The sequence below is a fragment of the Ranitomeya imitator genome, chromosome 4 (assembly GCF_032444005.1).
Source record: "Ranitomeya imitator isolate aRanImi1 chromosome 4, aRanImi1.pri, whole genome shotgun sequence".
NCBI classification, from domain to species: Eukaryota; Metazoa; Chordata; class Amphibia; order Anura; family Dendrobatidae; genus Ranitomeya; species Ranitomeya imitator.
Window position 1 is genome coordinate 83,696,926 of NC_091285.1, and position 18,783 is coordinate 83,715,708.

The 18,783-nt window shown below is 47.1% G+C and overlaps 1 protein-coding gene across 3 annotated transcripts in view; it reads left to right on the forward strand.

Annotated features, from left to right (window-relative positions):
• The first annotated feature begins 631 nt into the window (after positions 1-631).
• Positions 632-18,783, forward strand: part of FBXW11 (F-box and WD repeat domain containing 11) — a 139,182-nt gene continuing 121,030 nt past the window's right edge. The window contains exon 1 of one of the 3 annotated variants that reach the window (XM_069763855.1): positions 632-760. In XM_069763855.1, the coding sequence (XP_069619956.1) occupies positions 716-760 (45 nt within the window). In that variant the 5' untranslated portion in view covers positions 632-715. Of the gene's footprint in view, positions 761-996; positions 1,194-18,783 lie in introns of those variants that run through there. The other 2 variants (XM_069763853.1, XM_069763856.1) reach the window with 2 other exon arrangements.

Below are 18,783 nucleotides of genomic sequence, written 5' to 3' on the forward strand. Positions count from 1 at the left end.
CATTCACAGCAGCCGCACTGTCCTCCACAGCACCATTCACAGCAGTCCCACTGTCCTCCTCAGCGCCATTCACAGCAGCCCCACTGTCCTCCACAGCGCCAGTCACAGCAGCCCCACTGTCCTCCACAGCGCCATTCACAGCAGCCCCACTGTCCTCCACAGCGCCATTCACAGCAGCCCCACTGTCCTCCACAGCGCCATTCACAGCAGCCCCACTGTCCTCCACAGCGCCATTCACAGCAGCCCCACTGTCCTCCACAGCGCCATTCACAGCAGCCCCACTGTCCTCCACAGCGCCAGTCACAGCAGCCCCACTGTCCTCCACAGCGCCAGTCACAGCAGCCCCACTGTCCTCCACAGCGCCAGTCACAGCAGCCCCACTGTCCTCCACAGCGCCAGTCACAGCAGCCCCACTGTCCTCCACAGCGCCATTCACAGCAGCCCCACTGTCCTCCACAGCGCCATTCACAGCAGCCCCACTGTCCTCCACAGCGCCATTCACGGCCATTCTACTCGCTCAGTCACACAATGAAGCGACCTATGGCAGTTCCATTCTATCACAAAGCCTTAGCAACGAGCTTCACACCATCCACCGTGCTAGTTACAGTCACGTGACGCCTACGTCATTACGCCCGTGCGTCGAGCTTCCGCCTGCTTTTGCTGCGTTTCTCGGGGTGGGGGGAAGGGAAGACTCTCAGCTTCGGTGTTGGAGACCATGGAGCCGGACTCGGTTATAGAAGATAAAACCCTTGAGCTGATGGTGAGTACCGGACGCCGCCTCCGGTCCCGGGCCGCGGTGCTGTGTGGTTGGTGCCCAGCCTCTTCTCTGAGGAAGCAGACTGTTTCCGCCTTCCTCCATCCCCAAGCAGCCGTCATGTCTGCCGAGTGTGTGCCTGCTTTTAGCAGCGGAGGTGTAGACTGAGGGGACGCCGCCTGCATCCTCCAGGCCCGGGCTGAGCAGCCATCCTCCCACAGGAGGGGCGGCCTCCCCTGCCCAGACTGCCGCATAGCGTCCACAATGGCTGGCGGCTGGTGACGACACGAGCGGGCTGCTCGGCCGCTGCATTGCTCTGGGCTTGTCTGCTCGGTGCAGTCCGCCATTGTGATGGCCGAGGGAGGCTGCCTGTAACCGCGCCGTGTGTGTGGATACAGCGGGAGGCTCCCGGGCCTTCCCCATCAGTCGGTCCTGGAGGGTGAGAATAATCCGCTTCTGGCCCCGTGCACACTGCAGAGCTGTCGCCACGTGAAGGCTCCGGTTTTGCTCTTGTTTTATTCCTGCTGCTCCCCGATTACATTGCGTTTTCTTATTTTTATAATCCGCCATATAGATATTTTCATTTAGCGCTGATTGTTCTTATCCAAAGGGGCGTGGCACACGGTAATAACGAGAGCGTCCTAAAGACACCCAAATGAGGCCGAGTTCACATTAGCATTTGGGGGCTTTGCGGAGGGCTGCGTATGTCCTTCGCTAAGCTCCGCCTCCTTCCGTATACTTCTTCATGCGTCCTGCGTACCTAACCTTAGCACTGGGTACGCAGGACATGCGGGTGTATGCGGATGCTTTATGACGCACCCGCCGACCTCACAGCAACAAATTGCATTTTGTGTGGACAGTGGGTGCATCAAAACAACGCATCCGTATACACCCGCATGTCCTGCGTACCCAGTGTTAAAGATAGGTACGCAGGATGCATGCAGAAGTGAAGCTTAGCGGGGGACGTACGCAGCCCTCCTCAAAGCCCCCAAACACTAATGTGAACTTGGCCTGAGCTCCAAATAAGAAGGTCCCATTTCTGCAAAGGGGAGTAGTGGGAATAAACAAAAACTGAGCACCTTTGACCTGGTGACAGATTGTCCTTGTGTCGACAGCCATCTCTTTGGCCTCCCACATACACATCAATCAGGGCTGCTGCCAGACTTCCCTGTCCTCGCTCCCACCCGCTCCCCCAGGCTCCCCTGTCCTCGCTCCCACCCGCTCCCCCAGGCTCCCCTGTCTTCGCTCCCCAGTCCTCGCCCCCCCCCCCCCCCCCCAGGCTCCCCTGTCCTCGAAACCTCCCCCCCCCCCGGCTCCTTTGTCCTTGCCCCCTCCCCAGGCTCCCCTGTCCTCGAACCCCCTCCCCAGGCTCCCCAGTTCTCCCCCTTCAGGCTCCCTTGTCCTCGCCACCTCCTGCTCCCCTGTCCCCCGCTCCCCTGTCCTCGCCCCCAGACATCCACAGGTTGGCCTTTCTCTCCAAAAACACAAGGATTGGCCTTTTAAAATCTAATGTGGATCCCCCTTTCCTCTCCTTGATTTGTTGGGAAAATTCCAGGAGACCCTCCATAAGCATTAAAGGGTTTGTTCGTCTTTAGGTCACAAGTCTGGAGCCACGATCTGACTGCAGACTTGTGAATCCTCACATCATGCGCGCTGTGAGGATAATGTGCCGTGGTCACGTGCTGACATGATGTGCGCGACCTTGCTCAATGCAAGTGTTTTGTGCGAGGTCGGATACAGGCTAGATGGAATGTGGCCAGAAGTATGCAATCCCACACTTGTGGTCACAGGCCTGTCCGGTCCCGGCATTGGAGAATCCTCACAGCATGCAGTGCTTGCAATGTGAGAATTCACAAGACTGCAGACTTGTAGCCTAAGGCTACTTTCACACATCAGGCTTTTTGTTTCAGGCACAATCCGACAATTTTTGGAAAAAAAAGATCCGTTTTTTTTTTTTTTTTACACCGGATCCGTTTTTTCTCATAGAGTTGTTACTGCCGGATTGTGCATGATGGCCAGATGTTTCATCCATTTTTTCCTGATCCGTCCAAAAGTCGTTTCCGGAGGCCAGAGAAAACGTCCAGATGGACGTTTTTTTGTGCGGAAAAAAAAGCGCGCAGTGACGGAACTGGCCAAAAACGCGTGAAACGGACATGTGAAACATTAAATCTGGCGTCTGGATCCGGCTTTCTCTCTCTAAAACGGATCTGTTTTTTCGAACATGGGCCGGATTGTGCCTGAAACAAAAAGCCTGATGTGTGAAAGTAGCCTAAGGCCGGCAACCCCTTTATAGGGAAGCTGTCTGCCATCTGTGTGGACACATGGGTTGTAGAATGTTGAATAAGATGCTTTTTGCAATCTGATGTCTTACTTTTAGAGAAATCCATGTTTTTCTTACATGTAAATGATCTGTTAAGATCTATTGGCCAGACACTGACCTCCCGGATAATTTACCTCCAGAGCTTATTTTACATGACTCGATCACTCGAGCAGACTGTCAGTCTTTACATGTCTCACGCTGGTAACGCCCCCTTTCATAAGTTCTAGAGGGAAATTCTCAGGGAGATCTGTGTCCATCACCATTGATCTTAATAGCTCATTTACATATTAAGAAAAATGTGTATTTCTCTGCAATAAGATATCTGAGCGCAGATATTGAGGTATCTTGTGCTGAACCCGCCAATATAAGTAAGGGTGATTTACTTTAATGTTCTGGGGGTTCTTCCACTTCCTGCTTAGTTCTTGTTGACATGCTGCAGGCAGCCTCACCAGCGATCTCGTGCTGTCAGTATCGGTATGACCATGTCGCTGGATGCTTGGCAGCCGCAATCAGTCACTTATGCTGTAATTGTGATGTCACTCCGCACTCGGGCAGCTTTGGGTGAGTCCACTCCTGGGAAACTCCTTATTAGTTGGCCAGGGAGGTGTGAATACCTATCCCAAATAGTCATGTATTTTTACAACATCAACTAAGGGAATTGGGGCTTTGTTTTTTGACACAGTTGTGTCATGAATTAATATATAAAGAATAGGATCCCAGTAGGTGGAATGGTATGACAATATTGTAGTTACTCATGCCCATGAGGGCAAAAATGACCTAAAAACTCCCACCTATGCTAAAAATGATTGTCACTAAATAAGAAATCTCTAAAGTGCTGGTTGAAATAACAGGTAGAGCTTCCTACGTTGTCTTTCTCCTAAGATAAGCACAATATAGCATAAATCAATTGTTGTGCCGGTGATTTGCAGTATCCAGCACCTTCACTATAGTTTCCTAGGCTGCTCCCTCAAAGTAAAAATGCTCGCCCTACATGTTTCACTGACACAGCAGCTTCATCAGGGGAAAAAATGCCGTACCACTCATTGCCCTGTCTTGCTTCTCCAGTAAAGGTAATTTTTATTGTAGAAGGAAGCTGGTGGGTTATTTTGGTTCTTCTGGGCACTAGTAAGTACAATACGGGTAAAAAGAGACACCACTGAAAGTGGGGGGGGGAGGTAAAATGGTGTTCAAAGTTTCACTTTTCAGGCTCTGCCTCAATGAAATCTGTGGATCTGTTGGCAGCTTCCATCTGAATGCCCGAAAAATAGAATTTATAAGGAAGAATTCCACCACAGTTACGAAAAGAGACGAAAATGGTGTAAATCTTTATGGGTACAACCCCTAGGCTAATATAGGTCGTAGGATCCAAACTAACAGCTTCATGTCTGCTATGATATTGTTTAGGTGACATGATCAGAGTTGGGCTCAGGATTCTACTCTTAACCCCTTCCCGACCTATGACACAGCGTATGCGTCATGAAAGTCGGTGCCAATCCGACCTGTGACGCATATGCTGTGTCACAGAATGATCGCGTCCCTGCAGATCCGGTGAAAGGGTTAACTCCCCTTTCACCCGATCTGCAGGGACAGGGGGAGTGGTAGTTTAGCCCAGGGGGGGTGGCTTCACCCCCCGTGGCTACGATCGCTCTGATTGGCTGTTGAAAGTGAAACTGCCAATCAGAGCGATTTGTAATATTTCACCTATTATAACTGGTGAAATATTACAATCCAGCCATGGCCGATGCTGCAATATCATCGGCCATGGCTGGAAACATTGATGTTTCCGGCCGGCAGATTCGTTTCAAGTGCATTTTGATCACTGCGATAAAACCTATCGCAGTGATCAAAATAAAAAAAATACTGAATGACCCCCCCCCCCCCTTTGTCACCCCCATAGGTAGGGACAATAATAAAATAAAGATTTTTTTTTTCTTCCACTAAGGTTGGGGTAAGAATTAGGGGTAGGGTTAGGGTTTCTGTATGTGCACACATATTCTGGTCCTCTGCGGATTTTTCCGCTGCGGATTTGATAAATCCGCAGTGCTAAACCACTGCGGATTTATGGCAGATTTACCGCGATTTTTCTGCGCATTTCACTGCAGTTTTACAACTGCAATTTTCTATTGGAGCAGTTGTAAAACCGCTGTGGAATCCGCAGAAAGAAGCGACATGCTGTGGAATGTAAACCGCTGCGTTTCCGTGCAGTTTTTCTGCAGCATGTGTACAGCGATTTTTGTTTTCCATAGGTTTACATTGAACTGTAAACTCATGGGGAAACTGCTGCGGATCCGCAGCGTTTTCCGCAGCGTGTGCACATACCTTTAGAATTAGGCTATGTGCACACGGTGCGGATTTGGCTGCGGATCCACAGCGGATTGGCCGCTGCGGATTCGCAGCAGAGTCCCATCAGGTTTACAGTACCATGTAAACCTATGGAAAACTAAATCCGCTGTGCCCATGGTGCGGAAAATACCACGCGGAAACGCTGCGTTGTATTTTCCGCAGCATGTCAATTCTTTGTGCGGATTCCGCGGCGTTTTACACCTGTTCCTCAATAGGAATCCGCAGGTGAAATCCGCACAAAAAACACTGGAAATCCACGGTAAATCCGCAGGTAAAACGCAGTGCCTTTTACCCGCGGATTTTTCAAAAATGATGCTGAAAAATCTCACACGAATCCGCAACGTGGGCACATAGCCTTAGGGTTAGGGTTGGAATTAGGGTTGTGGTTAGGGTTATGGCTACAGTTGGGATTAGGGGTGTGGGGGGGTTAGTGTTGGAGGTAGAATTGTGGGGTTTCCACTGTTTAGGCACATCAGGGGTCTCCAAACGCAACATGGCGCCACCATTGATTCCAGCCAATCTTGTGTTCAAAAAGTCAAATGGTGCTCCCTCACTTCCGAGCCCCGACGTGTGCCCAAACAGTGGTTTACCCCCACATATGGGGTATCAGTGTACTCAGGACAAACTGCGCAACAATTACTGGGGTCCAATTTCTCCTGTTACCCTTGTGAAAATAAAAAAATGCTTGCTAAAACATCATTTTTGAGGAAAGAAAAATGATTTTTTATTTTCACGGCTCTGCGTTGTAAACGTCTGTGAAGCACTTGGGGGTTCAAAGTGCTCACCACATATCTAGATAAGTTCCTTGGGGGGTCTAGTTTCTAAAATGGGGTCACTTGTGGGGGGTTTCTACTGTTTAGGCACACCAGGGGCTCTGCAAACGCAACGTGACACCCGCAGACCATTCCATCAAAGTCTGCATTTCAAAAGTCACTACTTCACTTCTGAGCCCCGACGTGTGCCCAAACAGTGGTTTACCCCCACACATGGGGTATCAGCGTACTCAGGAGAAACTGGACAACAACTTTTGTGGTCCAATTTCTCCTGTAACCCTTGGCAAAATAAAAAATTCTCGGCTAAATAATTATTTTTGAGGAAAGAAAACATATTTATTTTCACGGCTCTGCGTTATAAACTTCTGTGAAGCACTTGGGGGTTCAAAGTGCTCACCACACATCTAGATAAGTTCCTTTCGGGGTCTAGTTTCCAAGATGGGGTCACTTGTGGGGGGTTTCTACTGTTTAGCCATAACAGGGGCTCTGCAAACGCAACGTGACGCCCGCAGAGCATTCCATTAAAGTCTGCATTTCAAAACGTCACTATTTCACTTCCGAGCCCCGGCATGTGCCCAAACAGTAGTTTACCCCCACATATGGGGTATCACCGTACTCAGGAGAAACTGGACAACAACTTTTGGGGTCAAATTTCTCCTGTTACCCTTGGGAAAATAAAAAATTGCAGGCTAAAAGATCATTTTTGAGAAAATAATTTTTTATTTTATTTTCATGGCTCTGCGTTATAAACTTCTGTGAAGCACTTGGGGGTTCAAAGTCCTCACCACACATCTAGATTAGTTCCTTTGGGGGTCTAGTTTCCAAAATGGGGTCATTTGTGGGGGATCTCCAATGTTTAGGCACACAGGGGCACTCCAAATGTGACATGGTGTCTGCTAATGATTGGAGCTAATTTTCCATTTAAAAAGCCAAATGGCGTGCCTTCCCTTCCGAGCCCTGCCGTGCGCCCAAACAGTGGTTTACCCCCACATATGGGGTATCAGCGTACTCAGGACAAACTGAAAAACAACATTTGGGGTCCAATTTCTCCTAATACCCTTGGCAAAATAGGAAATTCCAGGCTAAAAAATCATTTTTGAGGAAAGAAAAGTTATTTTTTTATTTTCATGGCTCTGCGTTATAAACTTCTGTGAAGCAGCTGGGGGTTTAAAGTGCTCAATATGCATCTAGATAAGTTCCTTGGGGGGTCTAGTGTCCAAAATGGGGTCACTTGTGGGGGAGCTCCAATGTTTAGGCACACAGGGGCTCTCCAAACGCGACATGGTGTCCGCTAACAATTGGAGCTAATTTTCCATTCAAAAAGTCAAATGGCGCGCCTTCCCTTCTGAGCCCTGCCGTGTGCCCAAACAGTGGTTTACCCCCACATATGAGGTATCGGCTTACTCGGGAGAAATTGCCCAACAAATTTTAGGATCCATTTTATCCTATCGCCCATGTGAAAATGAAAAAATTGAGGCGAAAAGAAATTTTTTGTGAAAAAAAAAGTACTTTTTCATTTTTACAGATCAATTTGTGAAGTACCTGAGGGTTTAAAGTGCTCACTAGGCATCTAGATAAGTTCCTTGGGGGGTCTAGTTTCCAAAATGGGGTCACTTGTAGGGGAGCTCCAATGTTTAGGCACACGGGGGCTCTCCAAATGTGACATGGTGTCTGCTAAAGAGTGGAGCCAATTTTTCATTCAAAAAGTCAAATGGCGCTCCTTCCCTTCCAAGCCCTGCCGTGCGCCCAAACAGTGGTTTACCCCCACATATGAGGTATCAGCGTACTCAGGACAAATTGGACAACAACTTTCGTGGTTCAGTTTCTCCTTTTACCATTGTGAAATCAAAAAAATTGTTGCTAAAAGATAATTTTTGTGACTAAAAAGTTAAATGTTCATTTTTTCCTTCCATGTTGCTTCTGCTGCTGTGAAGCACCTGAAGGGTTAATAAACTTCATGAATGTGGTTTTGAGTACCTTGAGGGGTGCAGTTTTTAGAATGGTGTCATTTTTGGGTATTTTCAGCCATATAGACCCCGTAAACTGACTTCAAATGTGAGGTGGTCCCTAAAAAATGGTTTTGTAAATTTCGTTGTAAAAATGAGAAATCGCTGGTCAAATTTTAACCCTTATAACTTCCTAGCAAAAAAAAAATTTTGTTTCCAAAATTGTGCTGATGTAAAGTAGACATGTGGGAAATGTTATTTATTAACTATTTTGTGTCACATAACTCTCTGGTTTAACAGAATAATAATTCAAATTGTGAAAATTGCTAAATTTTCAAAATTTTCGCCAAATTTCCGTTTTTATCACAAATAAACGCATAATTTATTGACCTAAATTTACCACTAACATGAAGCCCAATATGTCACGAAAAAAACAATCTCAGAACCGCTAGGATCCGTTGAAGCGTTCCTGAGTTATTACCTCATAAAGGGACACTGGTCAGAATTGCAAAAAACGGCGAGGTCATTAAGGTCAAAATAGGCTGGGTCATGAAGGGGTTAATATGGACGAGAATATACAGCCTTGGAAACCTCAATTTTTTTTATTTTTTTGTCTGTGAAACCCGTAGAAAAATGGACATGTTGCAGACTACAGGTCAATTTGTGAAGCAAATTTCTTTTTTCTCCTTGCAATGTTGAATACAGACATCACACAGATTGTATGCTATGTTTTTTTTCACAGACATATAAACTTGTATTGTCCCTTTTCATTCATGATGCCGGAAAAAAAAGGACTTGTCTGTGAGTTTTGCACAGACACACTGCCCGTGTAAAAAAAACAGATTTGTGAATAGCCCCATGGGTTATAAAATGTGTTCTATCCGTGGGGAAAAAAAATGGATACAAGTACTTGCAACACTGACGTCAGAATGAGGCCTATTTTTACATTTTTTTTGTCATGATCTTTATTGAGAAAGCAACATTAGCATTTTTTTTTTCAACTTTCACCAGGTTTCTGGTGATATTATAGACTCATATATTTCCGGTCCTTTCAAGAACCGTTTTCAGCAGACTCCTTTTCAAAAGCAGTATTGCAATGTCTGCTAATACCTCTGTACATCTACTATATAATTGTCTAAGAGTCACTTCCGTCTTTCTGTCTGTAATGGAAATCCCAAGTCGCTGATTGGTCGTGGCAAATCAGCGACGGGCACAGTCCAGCGGCAAAATGGCCACTCCTTACTCCCCGCAGTCAGTGCCCGCTCCATACTCCCCGCTCCATACTCCCCGCTCACACAGGGTTAATAGCAGCGTTAACGGACTTCGTTATGCCGCGGTGTAACACACTCATTTAACGCTGCTATTAACCCTGTGTGCAGCATCAATAGTAAAAAGATCTAATGTTAATGTTTACTGATGCTCCCTGAGTGCGCGAGGAGCATCGGTAAACGCTTCGCCTGGATCCAGAGCTCCGTAAGGTGAGTATATAACTATTATTTTTAACCAGGATATGATGCCCACATTGCAATATACTGCGCGGGCTGTGCAATATACTGCGCGGGCTACCATCTAGTGGCTAATAACAAAGGATTAGAATCCTCTAATCACAATAGATGACTTTGCAGTTCTCCCTGCTACTCTTGCCTTTAGGCTGGAGTCACACTAAAGGTACCGTCACACTAAGCGACGCTGCAGCGATACCGACAACGATGTCGATCGCTGCAGCGTCGCTGTTTGGTCGCTGGAGAGCTGTCACACAGACAGCTCTCCAGCGATCCTGAAGTCCCCGGGTAACCAGGGTAAACATCGGGTTACTAAGAGCAGGGCCGCGCTTAGTAACCCGATGTTTACCCTGGTTACCGTTGTAAATGTAAAAAAACAAACACTACATACTTACATTCCCGGTGTCTGGTCATGTCCCTCGCCTTCAGCTTCCAGCACTGACTGAGCGCCGGCCGTAAAGTACAGCGGTGACGTCACCGCTGCACAGCGTGCTTTACGGCTGGCCGGCGCTCACCAGTCAGTGCGGGAAGCTGAGTACTGACACCGCGGGAGCGGTGTCGGCATCGGAGGGGAGTATAGACTTTTTTATTTTATCAGGGCCGAACATTTAGTTAAAGAAGGGGTTGTCCTTGAAGCATAAAAAGCAAATTATAAATGCGACCAAATGCTTGGACCTGGTCTAGTTCACAATGTCGCTCTTGGTGTGATGAGTGTATCCAAAGGTGCTGTTAGTCCCTGGAGGGATAAAGTAGAGGTTTTTCCTTGGGTATGGTGTTTTGGTGTGCGAGCCATGAGGTGCAGGTGCGCACACCAGGACTCCATAACAAGGAAAACCTCTACTTTACCCTTCCAGGGACTAATGGCACCTTTGAACAAGACCCGGTATCGGGTCGAAATCTTTAGCTGCATTCATAATTTGCTTCTTATGATTAATCTGAGCCTATGTCTACCTGCACTTGAATTTTGAAATAAAATCTTCCCTCCCTAAGTATATATCCCTTCTTCTGATGAAGCTGCAGCAACCTCTCCCTATGCTCAGATCAGCAGCAGTAAGATGGCGGTCGGCGTGCATGCCCCTTTATAGCCCCTGTGACGCCGCAGAAAGCAAGCCAATCACTGTCATGCCCTTTTCTAAGATGGTGGGGACCGAGACCTAAGTCATCACGGTGCCCACACTCTGCGTCCTCCTTCATTGGCTGAAAAATGTCGCCGAAAGTCATATGAAACGCGACTTTTGCGCGCAGATCGGCGACCTCATGGCCGATCCCACACTAGGATCGATTTCATGAAACCCGACTTTGCTGAAAGTCGTCGATTTTTGAATTTGTCCGATCCGTTTCACTCAACCCTAGTGTTGACTAAACGCGTGTCTTACTCTATGAAAATGAATTGATCGAAGCTGGACACGTCTAATCAAAAGTACCCTTGTGCTAAAGCATTGTAATCGGGCCTTGCGTTCTGAGATTTGAGCAGTATATGAACTGTTATTAGTGGGTTTAAATAGGAAGATGGTCCAAGTTGCAGTTCATTTTCCATTCACTGGCCTCTTTTTTTTTTTTTTTTCTTTTTTTTTTTAGGTCTATAACTACGCTTTTCATGTCAAGTTATTACGTATTGACAGCTATTCCTCTGTGCACATCTATGCTGAAATATGAATACTTTAACTTATCAGCCATAAGCCATTTTAATCTGCTGATTTAAAATTTTAAATCAATAAAGTCCTTAGGACTACACTGCCTGACAAAAATGAGAACAGGAAATATCATTAGGACATCCGACACAGCAGTTTTGCAACATATTTTCACTAAATGAGGATCTAAAGGAGTTGTCTAGGACTTAAGGTACCGTTACACTAAACGATCACGACCAGCGATACGACCTGGCCGTGATCGTTGGTAAGTCGTTGTGTGGTCGCTGGGGAGCTGTCACACAGACAGCTCTCCAGCGACCAACGATGCCGAAGTCCCCGAGTAACCAGGGTAAACATCGGGTTACTAAGTGCAGGGCAGCGCTTAGTAACCCGATGTTTACCATGGTTACCATTGTAAAAGTTAAAAAAAAAAAAAATTACATACTCACATTCCGGTGTCTGTCACATCCCCCGGCGTCACCTTCCCGCACTGACTGTTAGCGCCAGCCGGCCGTAAAGCAGAGCACAGCGGTGACGTCATGACCCACCCCTTCCACACACTACTCAGTCTACAGTCATGGCCAAAAGTTTTGAGAATGAGACAAATATTAATTTTTCCAAAGTCTACTGCTTCATTTTTTCTAATGGCAATTTGCATATACTCCTGAATGTCAGAGTGATCAGCTTAAAGGGAACCTGTCACCTGAATTTGGCGGGACCAGTTTTGGGTCATATGGGCGGAGTTTTCAGGTGTTTGATTCACCCTTTCCTTACCCGCTGGCTGCATGCTGGACGAAATATTGGATTGAAGTTCATTCTCTGTCCTCCGTAGTACACGCCTGCGCAAGGCAAGATTACCTTGCGCAGGCGTGTACTACGGAGGACAGAGAATGAACTTCAATCCAATATTGCGGCCAGCATGCAGCCAGCGGGTAAGGAAAGGGTGAATCAAACACCTGAAAACTCCGCCCATATGACCCAAAACTGGTCCCGCCAAATTCAGGTGACCGGTTCCCTTTAACAGCAATTATTGTACTTGCAAAGTCAATATTTGCCCAGAAAATGAACTTTAACCCCCAAAACGCATTTCAACATCATTGCAGTCCTGCCTTAAAAGGAGCAGCTAACATGGTTTTAGTGATTGATCCATTAACACAGGTGTGGGTGTTGATGAGGACAGGGCTGGCGATCAATCAGTCATGATTAAGTAAGAATGACATCACTGGACACTTTAAAAGGAGGCTGGTGCTTGGTATGATTGTTTCTCTTCAGTTAACCATGTTTATCTCTATAGAAACACGTGCAGCCATCATTGCACTGCACAAAAATGGCCTAACAGGGAAGAGTATTGCAGCTACAAAGATTGCACCTCAGTCAACAATATATCGCATCATCAAGAACTTCAAGGAGAGAGCTTCCATTGTTGTCAAAAAGGCTCCAGGGCGCCCAAGAAAGACCAGCAAGCGCCAGGACCGTATCTTAAAACTGTTTCAGCTGCGGGATCGGACTACCAGCAGTGCCGAGCTTGCTCAGGAATGGCAGCAGGCTGGTGGGAGTGCTTCTGCACGCACTGTGAGGCGGAGACTCTTTGAGCAAGGCCTGGTTTCAAGGAGGGCAGCAAAGAAGCCACTTCTCTCCAGAAAAAACATCAGGGACCAACAGATATTCTGCAAAAGGTACAGGGAGTGGACTGCTGAGGACTGGGGCAAAGTCATTTTCTCTGATGAATCCCCTTTTCGATTGTTTGGGACATCTGGAAAACAGCTTATTCGGAGAAGAAGAGGTGAGCGCTCCCACCAGTCTTGTCTCATGCCAACTGTAAAGCATCCTGAAACCATTCATGTGTGGGGTTGCTTCTCAGCCAAGGGAATCGGCTCACTCACAGCCTTGCCTAAAAACACAGCCATGAATAAAGAATGGTACCAGAATGTCCTCCAAGAGCAACTTCTCCCAACCGTCCAAGAGCAGTTTGGCGCCCAACAATGCCTTTTCCAGCATGATGGAGCACCTTGCCATAAAGCAAAGGTGATAACTAAATGGCTCATGGAAGAAAACATAGAGATTTTGGGTTCATGTCCTGGAAACTCCCCAGATCTTAATCCCATTGAGAACTTGTGGTCAATCATCAAGAGACGGGTGGACAAACAAAAACCAACAAATTCTGGCAAAATGCAAGCATTGATTATGCAAGAATGGACTGCTATCAGTCAGGATTTGGTCCAGAAGTTGATTGAGAGCATGCCAGGGAGAATTGCAGAGGTCTTGAAGAAGAAGGGTCAACACTGCAAATATTGACTTGCTGCATTAACTCATTCTAACTGTGAATATAACCTATTGGTACTCATAATATGATTGTAATTATATTTCTGTATGTGATATAAACATCAGACAAACAATAATAAAAACCAGAGGGCAGCAGATCATGTGAAAATATAATTTTGGTGTCATTCTCAAAACTTCTGGCCATGACTGTATATTCTGTGCCCACTCACACTTTTCTCCCCCCATACGGTCTCCTCACAACATTCCCCTCAATAGTCTCCTCACACATTACCCCCTCCATCCTCATTCTGTCTAATGTACCCCAGCTAACCATACTGCGTTCTCATTTTTCCCCCCTCACTCCATACTGACTCCTCCCACATCCCCCAACTCCCTATACTGTGTCCGATCCCATCGCCCTCGCTCACCCCTACGTTGTTCGCATACATTCTTCTCGCTCCTTATACTGTATCCTCACATATCCCACTCCCTCCTCATACTGTCCTCAATTTTTTCCCCCGTTCCCCATAATTGTCTGCAGCCATCCAGCCCCCTTCCTTCTCATACTGCCCTCAAATTTCTCCCCCCCTCGCCATACATGTGTATGAGCCTATCCCCCACTCATACTGTTTGTTCCCATCTCCCCTTGTTCCTCATATTGAGTACTCCAATTTCTACCACTGAGACTTCCCATATTGTGTCCTCACCCATCCCTTTCTAGCCGCAAAAAACTGTCCTCATTTTGCCATTATCTTCGGTGTCCGCTTCATGGGTGGCTGGAACACTTACTACCAATGCTGTCCCCTGTTGTCTTCGACTCTGCAGAGGCAGCGAGTGATATCAGAAGCGTGATCACATGACTTGATCATACCGCTGATGTAGCCATGACTCGTAGGTGTCGGCGATGGGGGCTCAATTGTAAAATTTCCATTAAAAAAAGCACCAAAAACATCACATGAACATACCATTAGGGTCTATCACACTGATCAAAAGCCCGATAATAAGTAAATCACCCCCCCCCCCCCCTCTCCGTGTCATCCCCTTTAGATAGAAAAAAAAGTTTGTTTATATTTTTCTCTAATTTTTTTTGCTGGTCTGCTTGGGCTTAGGGTTGGGTTTCCATAATGTTACCAAATTCTGTGAAGTACGTTTGGGTTCAAAATCCTCACTATACTCATGGATAAAATCCTTGAGGGGGTGTAGTTTTCAAAATGTGGTCACTTGTATGGAGGAGAGGGGGATGGTCTGCTGTTTAAAGGGAACCTGTCACCATTTTTGTCATACCGGCTAAAAATATAACCTTGATCGTCTGCTATGCATTCCCTAAATACTTACGTAACCCACTGACTCCCCTTGTATAACCCTGAAAAACCTTTTTTATTTCTCCCGCGCTGTATTCTAATCGAGTCCGTCCGATCCAATGGGCATGGCTTCTGGCCAGATGGGGGTCCGTCTTACAGTTCGAAATCAGCTTAGCGGGGGGCATCGGTAGTGCTCGTGGAGCGTGGTCACAGGGAGTGTTCGGTGGTGCGGCAGGTGTTGCAGGTTTGGCGGTGGTGCAGGGGGCTCAGCCGACATTTTGTGAAAGCCGGAGGCCCTCGCACATCCATTGCTGCGATGCGTTGGCCTCCTCTCCAGGAAAATGGCCACCGGGGGCGGCGCATGCTGTGATTGAGATCTCGGAAATGAGAACTCGTCTCGAGATCTTGGCAGACGAGTTCTCGTTGCCGAGATCTCAAACTGAGCATGGGCTGCCACTGGCGGCCATTTTCCCAGACGCCACTGCATCACAGCAATGGATGTGCGGGGGCCTCCGGGCTTTCACAAAATGTTGGCGGAGCCCCCTGCACCACAGAGCACAACCGCTGAACCTGCCGCACCAGCTTGGAAAGAGAGTGTGATCATCAGCCTGCTGTGTCAGACCAGGACCGCCTCAGAATCGCCTGACTCCTGCTGCCGCCACAGTATTTGTAAGTACAGGGTGGGCCATTTATATGGATACACCTGGGTGGGCCATTTATAATATTGCATCCAAAATGGCTGACTTAAATGGCCACCACGGTCACCACCCATCTTGAAAAGTTTTCCCCCTCCCATATACTAATGTGCCACAAACAGGAAGTCATCACCAACCATTCCCATTTTGTTTAGGTGTATCCATGTACATGGCCCACCCAAGTTTATCCTTATAAATGGCCCACCCTGTATATTCTGACTATAAGACGCACCCTCATTTTCCCCAAAAAATTTTTGGGAAAAAAGTACGTTTTATAGTCTGAAAAATACGGTAGGTTCCTAAATAAATACACTGCTAAAAAAATGGGAACACTAAAATACCACATCCTAGATATCACTGAATGAAATATTTCAGTTGCAAATCTTTATATATTATTCATCATTTATTATATAGTGGAATGTGCTGAGAACAATAAATCATAAAAATGATCAATGTAAATCACAACTAATACCCCATGAAGGTCTGGATTTGGAATGATGCTCAAAATCAAAGTGGAAAATCAAATTACAGGCTGATCCAACTTCAGTTGAAATGCCTCAAGACAAGGAAATGATGCTCAGTAGTGTGTTGCCTCCAAGTTCCTATATGACCTTCCTACACCGCCTGGGCATGCTCCTGATGAGGCAGCGGATGGTCTCCTGAGGGATCTCCTCCCAGACCTGGACTAAAGCATCCGCCTACTCCTGGACAGTCTGTGGTGCAGCGTGACGTTGGTGGATGGTGGGAGACATGATGTTCCAGATGTGTTCAATCGGATTCAGGTCTGGGGAATGGGTGGGCCAGTCCACAGCTTCAATGCCTTCATCTTGCAGGAACTGCTGACACACTCCAGCCACATGAGGTCTGGCATTGTCCTGCATTAGGAGGAACCCAGCGCCAACCGCACCAGCATATGGTTTCACAAGGGGTCTGAGGATCTCATCTCGGTACCTAATGGCATTCAGGTTACCTCTGGCGAGCACATGGAGGGCTGTGCGGCCCTCCAAGGAAATACCACCCCACACCACTACTGACCCACTGCCAAACTGGTCATGCTGAAGGATGTTGCAGGCAGCAGATCACTCTCTATGGTGTCTCCAGACTGTCACATGTGCTCAGTCTAAACCTGCTTTCATCTGTGAATAGCACAGGGCGCCAGTGATGAATTTGCCAATCCAGGTGTTCTGTGGCAAATGCCAAGCATCCTGCACGGTGTTGGGCTGTGAGCACAACCTCCATCTGTGGATGTCGATCACTCAGACCATCCTCATGGAGTCGGTTTCTAATGGTTTGTGCAACACTTGCACATTTGTGGCCTGCTGGAGGTCATTTTGCAGGGCTCTGGCAGTGCTCCTCCTATTCCTCCTTGCACAAAGGCTGAGGTAGCGGTCCTGCTACTGGGTTGTTGCCCTCCTACGGCCCCCTCTACATCTCCTGGTGTACTGGCCTGTCTCCTCGTAGCACCTCCAGCCTCTGGACACTACGCTGACAGACATGGCAAACCTTCTTGCCACAGCTCGCATTCATTTGCCATCCTAGATGAGCTGCACTACCTGAGCCACTTGTGTGGGTTGTAGAGTCCGACTCATGCTACCACGAGCGTAAAAGCACAACTAAGGCTACGTTCAGATTAGCGTTTCCCGATGCTGCGTCGGGAAACGCAGCGGCGACGCACGCGTCATACGCCTCTATGTTTAACATGGGGGACGCATGCGTTTTTCTTGTTGCGTTTTCCGACACGTGCGTCGTTTTTGACGCTAGCGTCGGACGCAAGAAAACGCAACAAGTTGCATTTTTCTTGCGTCCGATTTTCGTCAAAAAAACGACGCACGCGTCGCAAAACGCAGCGTTTTTGCACGCGTTTTTTCGTGCGTTGCGTCGCCGACGCAGCGGCGCGCAACGCTAATCTGAACGTAGCCTAACATTCAAAAGTGACCAAAACATCAGCCACAAAGCATTGGTACTGAGATGTGGTCTGTGGTCCGCACCTGCAGAACCTCTCCTTTATTGAGCATGTCTTGATAATTGCCAATAATTTCCATCTGTTGTCTATTCCATTTGCCCAACAGCATGTGAAATTGTCAGTGTTGTTTCCTAAGTGGACAATTTGAGTTCACAGAAGTTTGATTTACTTGGAGTTATATTCTGTTGTTTAAGTGTTCCCTTAATTTTTTTTGAGCAGTGTAAATTTTAATTTTTAAAAAAAATGATAACTTGCTGCTAAACTTTTCACCCTTTTGAAAATGGAGATGTAAAGTGATGTATGGGAAATGTTATTTATTAATTAATGTGTGCAGTATGACTAACTGGTTAAAGGATATAAAAGATTAGAAGCTTGAAAACTGCGAATTTTTTTTTTTTTTTTTTTTTTTTTTTAATTCTCAGATTTTCGTCAAAATGGCAATATTTTCAGAAATGCAAATCACATCAAATAAATTTTACCGCTAACATAAAGTGCAATATGTCATGAAAAAATAATCTCAGAATCACTGGTATACATTGAAGTGTTCCAGTGTTACCTTATAAAGTGACACTGTTCTAAAATTTTGCCCAGTCATTGAAGGGGTATTCCCATCTGCAAGATCCTATCCCAATATGTATTACCGTATTTTCCAGTTCACCACATGACGGCACCATTGGAGGACGTCCTTCTTACCCTCAGTGGGACAGGAACTACAAGCAGTTAAAAGGACCCTCCCCACTCCACCCACCAGCGTTTTTCCTGTCCCACTGTGGATAGGAACGGCAAGCTTTTCCTCCGACGGTGCTGTGCAGATGGTGGGGATCAGGGGGCCCAGCCTTTCCTTTCCCTGCTGCAAGATTTCTGCGGCTGATACCTGATATGGGGGGTCTCTCAGCCTCCCCAGTGTAGCGCTGCTCCTGGGGTTGGGTCCGTTTCCTCCGCACAGGGGGCTCTTGGACCGGGCGCCTGTGTGCTGGGTGGTGATGCGGCCACTTCCGGGTTCAGGGGCAAGCACTGGAGCACGGGGACGCCAGCAGCAGCGTCGGCCTCGGTGAGGCTTTGCAGCACGGTCAGCCGCAGCGGCGGTAAGGAGGGCAGGATCAACCAGGTAAAATCCTATATAAATGTCATAAGGGGGTCATCCTGTCAGCAGGATTGTGCTGAGTGACCTACAGTGTCAGGTTGGTGCCGTTATACTGATTACAAGGATACCTGGGTTGATGAAATCCTCTTGTGGTTGTTTAATCTTTGCATTTTTCAGTTAATGAGATTCTCGTGCTCCAGGGCAGCCGG